This window comes from Benincasa hispida, chromosome 12 (assembly GCF_027475165.1).
Source record: "Benincasa hispida cultivar pf3 chromosome 12, pf3_genome.v1.1, whole genome shotgun sequence".
Taxonomy (NCBI): Eukaryota; Viridiplantae; Streptophyta; class Magnoliopsida; order Cucurbitales; family Cucurbitaceae; genus Benincasa; species Benincasa hispida.
Window position 1 is genome coordinate 12,138,678 of NC_143489.1, and position 9,797 is coordinate 12,148,474.

General features: G+C 36.1%; 1 protein-coding gene and 1 non-coding gene across 2 annotated transcripts; one reads left to right on the forward strand and one right to left on the reverse strand.

Annotated features, from left to right (window-relative positions):
* Window positions 1-6,323: 6,323 nt before the first annotated feature.
* LOC120067396 (pentatricopeptide repeat-containing protein At4g22760-like) lies at window positions 6,324-8,354 on the reverse strand. The gene has a single exon (XM_090307844.1). The coding sequence runs from the start codon at window positions 8,241-8,243 to the stop codon at window positions 6,507-6,509; it is 1,737 nt and encodes a 578-aa protein (XP_090163970.1). The 5' UTR covers window positions 8,244-8,354; the 3' UTR covers window positions 6,324-6,506.
* Window positions 8,355-8,657: 303 nt separating this feature from the next.
* TRNAK-CUU (transfer RNA lysine (anticodon CUU)) lies at window positions 8,658-8,730 on the forward strand. The gene has a single exon. It is a non-coding gene; the product is annotated as a tRNA-Lys (tRNA).
* The last annotated feature ends 1,067 nt before the right edge of the window (window positions 8,731-9,797 follow it).

Consider the following 9,797-nt stretch of genomic DNA (forward strand, 5'->3'; position numbering starts at 1 on the left):
AAACCTTCCACGCAGATCTCCCTTAAGAATAGACACCACCACTCGAGAACCCTCTGTATTCTCTTGGGATAGAGGATTCAAGCACGAGTTGTGGGATTTGCTTGAATCCTTGGAAGAGGAAAAGGAAATGGAGAGGAGGAGAGGGAAGAGAAGAACTTTTCTTCTCTGTAAATTTTTCCTTAGAGAGAATACTTCTTCTCTGAGAGAATTAAGGAAGAAAATTATTCATTCAACTTCTTGAATCCCACGTAAGTTAACTTGAGAGAATGGGGGGAGAGAGTTATAACTCCTTCCCTTTTTTTTAATTTCAATTAAATTAATAAAATAGAATATATATATATATACATAATAACTAATTTATTATATATATACATTATATATTATATCAAATATAACATATAGCCTATAGTTTTATATTGCATCAAATACAACATAAACTATAGATTCTATTCTCTCTCAACTATACATTGCATTTAATATAAATCAAATTTATATTTGATTTATATTAAATACACTTATATGAATCTCATCCATATAAATGATATTTGGATCATATCCAATTATTTAATTCCTCTCAATATAAATCATATTTATATTTAATTATATGAATCTTATTCATATAATTGGTATTTGAATCATATCCAAATTCTTTTCAATTATAATGTATCAAATACCTTATAATTAATTATATCATATAAAATTAATTCCCTCAATTAATTTGAACACTTCAAATTAATCCAATGATTAAATCTCAATTAAATCCCAATTGAGCTATAGAGGGCACCTTGGGACCTATAGATTGAAGCTCCAACGGTACTCGGATAATTAATTTAAACTCTTTAATTAAATTACCCAACATCCGTTAACTACCGGTCACTCCACTAAAGACCGACAGCTGAACTCTTCGCACTACAAATAAATTTCTGTGTCCATTAGATATAACCAATCAACAGCGTAATGACCCTTCACAAATTGCTTGTAAGTACAGCTGGGCCAAAATACCGTTTTGCCCCTGTAGTTACATCTAACTCCTTAAGTACCACTGATCCCTCTAATGAACAATAAGTCATAGTCCACTATGACCAAGTCCCTCTCGGGCCAGGAGAGAGTGTGGCCACTATGTTCAAGACCCAGAATCAGCCTTTAAGGGAGCAATTTATCTATTTGTCCCAACATCAGGGAAGGAGTGAATTATGTCTTGTATAGTTGTGTTCCTAACTCCCCAGTCAGATGAATCCTCAAAATGGTAGGCTTGTTGAGTTGGCAATTTGGCCACTCTAACCCATACTTAGGAGCACCGTATTTTATCTATTGTCCCACACATTTATTTCATGCATATTTTCATTGAGATACGACATGAAAGGTAGACAACACAATGAGAATATGCATGAAAGATAGAGACACGAAAAACCTTGACATGAAATAAATGTGTGGGAAAATAGAAAAAATGCGGAAATGTTTTCATTGCAACCTTTAAAAGTGACTGCAAGGGCAACCCTAGTCAACGCAAGCCAATGCGCTCATGCTACACTCAAGCACGGTAGGTCGTTTTCCAATGGAAATTCAGTGCTTCTAAGTCTAGGACGCATGTGTTGAATGCAAAGTGTCCATAGAGCTTATTCCTAAGGCTTTACTTTTTTCCTATGCGATGATGCAAAATGCACACAACGCTGCGGTGACCGCACTCAATCGTATCTATCTCTAGGATGCATGCGATGGGTTAATAGCAAACAGTGCTTATTCCTAAGCTCCTATCTCTAGTATTCTGTGTTCTAATCTGACTCCCCCGAGCCTAGATTCTGACCTGACCTTCCCAAGCCTAGATCATATCCTTAGACTACCCTCCTGAGTATCCCTAATGCACAAATGAAGCATATATACTACAAGACAATCGCATGAACTTGGTTGACGCAAGGTTGTTACTATCCCTAGTGAATAACGCATATATTGCTTAATGCGCCCAACCACTTACCCTCCCAGGCAGTTGGTTGTCGCTGACTTCACTCATAGACAAGCAATGTGTTAGCCAATAGACAGGCATTGCAACAGCTTCACACCTAAGCAAATAAGGTTACTCACGCAACGCACACCTCTCGATAGGTTGCTTTATGCTTCATATCCCTAATTCACATGACTAAGTATACAATACCCAAGCAATCTCACTAAGTGTTGCAATGAAAGTAAAGATGCTAAGTAAAAAAGATGGAGATGGAGTTGAAAGAAATAGATAAGTGCATTGAAAAAAGATTGTATTAATTCCTTAATTCAAAATGTCATACAATACAATATAGAAAAAGAAAAGAAAAGAAATGATCAACTAGAAGCAAAAGTTTTGCTTCCAGCGGATGTGTGTCAAGGCTGTTGGTGGTGTTATGGATGGGCGGAGGAGCTAACTCTCTCAAGATCTAACTCCAATCGAAGGCTCTGGTCATCACTCCGAATGGATGAAGGAGGTGAAGAACTCTCAGGCATCTTCTCACTCATTTTGTCTGGATCGCGGGAAAAATCCCCCGTTGAGGGATAATCTCCGGATGATTGAATTTCAGCTCTTTGGCCTCTATTTATAGAGCTTGGGTCGCCGACAGCATTAATTGGACTGCTCTGAGTCTGACATTCGGCGCGTTCGTCCTTTCTGAACCTCTGCCACTAACGGCGTGGTAGGTGATATGTCAACATCATCTTTGGATTTTTTCAAGGTAGATGTGTTGATGTGTTCATTCCACCTACCTTGCGTTGATCCCATTATTGCGTTGCCGTACAGCCGCAATCATTCAATGATCGCATTCATTTAATATCGCAACTTTACATGATGACCACATTCCTTGACGAGCGCAACTCCCATGCGATGGACACATACAGCTGATTACCGCAACATCTATGCATTTTCCTTTGCGATGGAGTGTTTCTCTGCATGCAGTCGTCTATGTGGTGGTCCGGTTTCTGTGTTTGCATTCATTTCCTACATTAGCTACAAAGATAGAACATTGAACGCATAATTAACGCAAGATAATGGGTTAGCTGAGATTCGACATGTTGATCGATGCAAGCTCATATTCTTGTGAATTCCTATCATGATCGACGCATATTCTGCCTAACAACCTTCATAATTCTAAGTAAAAGGCCTAAGATGACATGCATTTCTGCATGTCATCACCTACACGATTTGTGTTTCATCCTTCCTCTACCAAATTCACCAAAGCCCACCCTTTGGGTTTTCACTCCGAGAATACCCGGGGCTCTTTAGTGGTGGTGCCATCCCCGTTGCGGTCGTGAGTTCGCATTGTTCGTGCTGCTGCAGTCAACGTTTCCACTGGACGTTAGTAGATCGCGTTGAGGTTTTTCGCTGCGTTGGAGTGCTGAAGTTTGAAGAATGTCTTCAACTGGTATGACACTCTTTCCCTTGTGATTTTATATTGTTCTTAGCATACCGATAATTAGATTTGTTTGCATAACTGTATGTGTTGAATATATATTATTGTATTTCGATCACTGTGAGACCGGAGCGATCCGAACACGCTTATGGAACTCTTAGATATGAGATCCTTCAGGAAGTTCTATTCAGTTTTCGTAACTGAAGAATAAAATGAAAATTGTTTTCATTTTACAAAAGAACACAGTTAATTGCTCACAAAAAGATGTTTGCTGCCTATCGTTTAGTAAATCAGAGACTATACGGTAGCTTGAGTTTACTAAACGATCGCTGACACATGCACGCTTCTTTCTAAACGATCGCCTACCTGTTCCTAAATGATTGCTTAGCGTCGAGCTTTTACTAAATGCTTCTTTCTAAACGATCGCTGGCCTTTTTCTACATGATTGTGTACTTTACCTCAACGATCAAGCATCTTTTTTATACGATAGACACTGCCTTCTCCCACTTGTTTGATCGTTGTATACGATCTCTCTTTTCCTCCTCCCCTCTACCAAATCCGAACAGAGCCCACTCTTTGGATTCTCACTTCGAGAATACTAAGGGTTCCAAGTGGTGGTGTCGTCCCCATCTCCATCTATTCGTGTGGAGGCTACTCGTGGTTGACGACTAGACTTTTGGTGAACTATAGTTTGCCGTTCCAGCGAGAGCGAGAGCATCCGTTCTGGAGAGAGCGAGATTTTTCGAGAAGAAAGTTCTTTAACTGGTAAGTTTTCTTATTCTCGTGTTATTATTTCTTAGCATGCCAGTAATTTAGTGGTTTGATGCATATCTGTTTGTTTGAATGTAAATGTGGTAATTCTGTCACAATGCTTTTGGAAAGATTCGATTCCGCTCAGAGGTACTCTTGTATAAGAGTCCTTCAACATTAATCCATAAAACCAATAAACAAACATATAATATTATCTTCTGTAATTTAAACATGTATATAGAGACATACAGATGGATTGTGTTTAAGTGATAACCTGAAGGATCTGTAGTAGATTGATAAGATTGGGTACCTTATCCTGGTGACACTATGAATATGGCCCACTTTGTAGATGTTACAATTTTTGTAAAGTTCCACAAATGATCTAATATTGATCATTCATGTAGAGACATGTGAGCGGGAATGTTTTATACAAAAGGGTTTGTATAAGACCAGGCCACAAAATGAATAGTCTCATTATATAATGTCGTTAATAATAGAGACTTACATTTCACTAGGATGACCATAGGTGACATGACCAGAATCCTGAGTGAGTTGTGAACTCTTGCCTAAGAAAGCAATCATTTGATTTGTGTGGGTGAGAGTAGCCAAATCATGGGCTCAATAAGCCTACCATTTTGAGGATTCATCTGAGTGGGAGCTGGGAACACAATTACACAAGATGGGATTCACTCATTCTCTATTGTCGGGGTAAGTAGATAAATTGCTCCTTTAAGGGCTGATTCGGGGACTTGAACAATGTTGTGCCACACCCTCTCTTGACTCGAGAGAAGTTTGGTCATTATTGGACTATGATTTATTGTTCATTAGAGGGATCAGTGGTAGTTAAGGAGTTAAATGTAACTATAATTGGAAAATAGTAAATTTTGGCCCAACTGTACTTACGGCAATTTGTGAAAGGTCATTGCGCTGTTAATTGATTATATCCTATGGACACAAAAATATATATGTTAGTGCGAATAGTGTAGCTATCGATCTTTAGTGGAGTGACTGACAATTAATGGAAGTTGGGTAATTTAATTAAATAGGTTTAATTAATTATCCAAGTACCATTAGAGTTTCAATCTACAGGTCCATAAGGTCCCCTCTGTAGCTCAACTGAGATTAGTTGAGAATTAATTTTGAATTAATTTGAATTGTTCAAATTAATTGAGGGATTAATTATATATGATATAATTAATATAATATATTTGATACATTATAATACAAAGTTTAATTTGAGAGGAAATAAATATTTGAATATGATTCAAATATTAATTATATGGATTGGATTCATATAATTAAATTTAATATGAATTTGATTCACATTAAATACTATAAGTTAATGAGAGAATTTTAAACTATAGGTTATATTATATTTGATATAATATAAACTATAGGTTATATGTTATATCAGATATAACATGTAGTATATATATATATATATATATATGGAGGGAGTTACTTAACTCCCTCAACTCCCTCCCTTCGTTTCTCTATTAACAAAGTATGGGAAGTTGATGAAGACTAATATCTTCTTTTTCTCTGGTGTACGCAGAATTATAGAGAATGGTTATCAGAAAATTGATTTCTCTGAAAAGAAAATCCTCTCAAAATCATTCCTTTGCTCTGCCAAAATAGAAGCAAAGCTCACACCTCTTGTATATTCTCAAGCCCTAAAGAGAATAAAGAAGGTTTTTGTTCGTGATCAACATAGGGTTCGTGATCATGATTGTTCGTGGCCAATTTGAGAGGAAATTTGTGAATGCTTTGGTTCTTCAAGGGTTAGTAAATCTTAACCCTATTTCTTCTCTAATATTTTTCTTAGCATGTTGTAAATTTGTTTTAGAATGCATACTTAGGTTCTGTATTTTTATGATTCTGTGAAATTTTCAATTGGAATCGATCCCCGCTTCCACATTAAACCTCACAGTCCTTTAACTTCTACCCCAGAGTTTATATATATATATATATATACTACTAATGATTTTATATATCTTTAATTAAAAAGAAAAAAAAGTTATTAACCCGACAATCCAACCCAATCCAACCTGAATTTTAAAGATTGGATTGAGTTGGAGACTTTATTTGGGTCCTTTGGGTCGTCAACCTAACCAACCTGAATTTTCTAGTTGATGCAAAAAACATCTTCAACCCAACCCAAGTAAATAGGATGGGCATTTCTAGCTATTTCAAATTAGCCCATTCATGAAAATAATTCTTCCTCTTAAAAGTGAAATTCACAAGTTAACTATCAAGAACTTAATATTAGGAACATAAAGGACCTAACCATCAAGAACTTTCATTTAAGATTCAATCTTTTTATCTTTAGCATCTGTTTTCTCCTTGGAGAAAGGTTGTTCCAAGCAAAATTTAGAGGATATATATTCAGCTTTCAGATTGCTCCATCCAACTACACCCAGATATCTTGACAAATACTTTATTTCCCATGGCTTTTCTCAGCCTCTTAGCATCATCCCACCTCTCCATAGAAGAGTAAATGTTGGCTAGAAGAGACCGATATCCGGTTGTATCGGTCACCGACTTCAAGCTATTTTGAGCCGCTATCTCACCAAGCTCAACATTGTTATGTAATTTACAAGCATGAAGCAAGGCTCCCCAGACCCCAGCATTTGGTTGTACTGGCATGCTCTGTATAATCTCATATGCTTCTTCTAACCGCCCTGCTCTGCCCAACAAATCCACCATGATTCCATAATGATCAGCCAGTGGCTCAAGTCCATGGTCCTTCATGGACGAGAAGCAAAGGTAACCTTCATCAACTAAACCGCCATGGTTATACGCTGTAAGAAGTCCGGCATACGTCACTAGATTTGGGCAGATGTTAACACTTAGCATCTCTTTGAATAACCTGATTGCTTCATATGCCTTACCATTTATCCCACATCCAAAGATCATAGCTGAATAAGCGATTAAATCCCTCTTTTTCAGACCATTGAACAGCTCAAACGCCCTCTCAATGTTCCCGGATTTTGCATATAGATCTACTAATGCAGTCGCCAAATGATCATCCAACTCAATCCCAAGTTTTTCCATATACGACTCAATCCAAGTACCACAATTCAGATTTCCCAGCTGAGTACAAGCAGATATAATGCTAGCAAAAGTCATCTCATCGGGTTGGATGTTCACATCGGGTTGAAGCATTTGGTTGAATAACTCCAATGCTTTGTTAGGCAGACTATTTTGTGAATAGCAAGCAATCATTGCGTTAAATGAGAGAAGCTCCTTCTCACCCATCTTATCAAAGAGCTCATAAGCAGAATTAACCTCCCCAAGCTTCGAATACCCAGCAATCAATGTAATCCACGAAACATTATTTCTGTTAGGCATTACATCAAACAGGTTTCTAGCAGACTTTATGTCTCCACAGTTCACGTAGCCACTGATCATTGCATTCCAAGAAGCCGAACTTTTCTCCCCCATTTGTTGAAATAAACACCACGCTCGATCCATATTTCCAGAATTGGCGAATCCTGTCAACATGGAATTCCAAGATATGACATCTTTCAGAGGCATTTCATCGAACACTTTCTGAGCGTCAACTAAGTTCCCAATTTTCACATAACCAGACAAGATTGAATTCCACGAAACCACATTTTTCTCAGTCATATCATCAAACACCTTCTGAGCAAAACCCATATCACCCAGTTTTGAGTAAAAATCGACAAGGGCAGTTTGCACGTAAACACAGCGACAAAACCCAAACTTATAAACCTGAGCGTGAACATAGCTTCCACCAAACTTACACATAATCCTACCGCAAGCTCTCAAAGTCGAGGATACAGCAAAAGTGCCCGGATGCAGTCCCAATCTCTGCATCTGAACATAATGAGAGATTGCTTCCATGAACTGGCCATTCTGGGAAAAGAATCGAACGGCGCAGGCCCATGTGAACGCATCTGGGTTTTGCGAATGGTGAAGAATTTGTTGGAGATAAAGGGATACGATTCTGGCGCAAGTGAACTCAGAACGAGTGATTTGACGGACCAAGCAAGACTCGAGATTTGGAAGCCCATTGACGAGAATGTGGGCATGAATTTGAGTAGCTTGCTTGAAATTTATAGAGCTGTTCAAGAAGACTTTTAGCTCGGAAGCGAGCATCAGAACTGGAAGCACTATTTCTTGCTACTGATGCAATGGATTCATTTTAATAATAGAACTAGAAGAGTAATTGTAATTTCCCCCCTTCTTTCTTTAATCTTTAGTACAAAAAATATGAAAAAAAAAAAATTGAAAAGAGAAATCTTTAGTACAAAACTTGGTAAATTTTGACTTTAAATTTATGAATGTGAAAATAAATATATTGTTATTTTGACTCACCGTAAGAATTTTGAAGTCTTCTTCTATTTTTTTTATGTAAATAATAAATTTACATACTAAAATTGAAAAAAAAAAATCCAAGAGTAAAATGACAAAATGGTATTTTTACCTAAATTTATTCATGATACGTTAACCAAATAAATGCAATCTTCTAGTTTCAATATATTAAATGAACTGGGAAGTTGAAGTCGACAAGCCCGTCTAGTTCAGTTGGTAGAGCGCAAGGCTCTTAACCTTGTGGTCGTGGGTTCGAGCCCCACGGTGGGCGTTTTTTTATTTTTATTTTTTGTTTTCTTTTCTAAAACTTTGGTTAACCTTTTGTGGGCTTCCGCTTTTCAAGTTGGGCCTCGCTAACCCAGTCAGTCTGAAATCACGGTCTCATAATTTATGAAGCAAACATTATCCTAAATTTTGTTTTTATTATTTATTATTTTAAGTTGAGGATTGAACCATGGACTTTTATATGGAGAGGAAACGATATTGAAATAGACTTATTGTGGTATCATAACTTTCTACTTTAATACCATGTTAAGTCACATTAAACATAAACTCTTAATTTAACCGGCTATTTTTTTCTTAAAAAAAAAAGAACAAAATGAACTAAAACATATTTAATCTTTTATTAGTATTTTAATCTTGACATTAAATATATTTAATCTTTTATTAGTACTTTAATCTAGACATCAAATATCATTTATTGTATCGTATTCTTTTGTCAATTTCATTGCATTAACAAGATCAAAAAATTAGAGATAGTGTGAAACTTAGAAAACAAAATTCAAATAGAACAACGTAAGCATGATCATATGTTCATTCATGTGAAGTCAGATTAAAATTCTTGTCCTTATATTTGTTGTATGGTAAAAGAAAAAAAAAATACCAAATAGAAGATATATATTAATTTTTTTTCTTCGAAATTAAAGGTTCAAATTCTAACTCTTATTGTGATATTAAAAAAAGAAATCCCAAGTAAGAGATTGTAAAAAAAAAGTAAATAATAAGATATCAAAAGATAGAAAAGTAGGTATAAAGTGTGTGTATATATATAGTACAACTCCCATGTAATTGAGTAATTGTAATCAAATTACCACCTATTGTAGGAGGAATAAGATTACTTGTTTGGATGTAATAAAGAATGGTGGGACCCACAATTGATTCTCATTGCGTAGTTAGATAAATAACATCAATTATAATGAGGCGGATCTCACCATTCTTAATTCTCATTTATTGATTGTCGTTACCATCATGAAAGATAAATGCACCCTAATAGATAGAACACCGAATTTATGTTATATGATATATGTTTGTTTCCTTATGGGATTGCTAATGTTTTTA

Excerpts from the sequence above, each read along its gene's own strand:
- LOC120067396 (XM_090307844.1), bottom strand. The coding sequence starts at position 8,243 with ATGCTCGCTTCCGAGCTAAAAGTCTTCTTGAACAGCTCTATAAATTTC.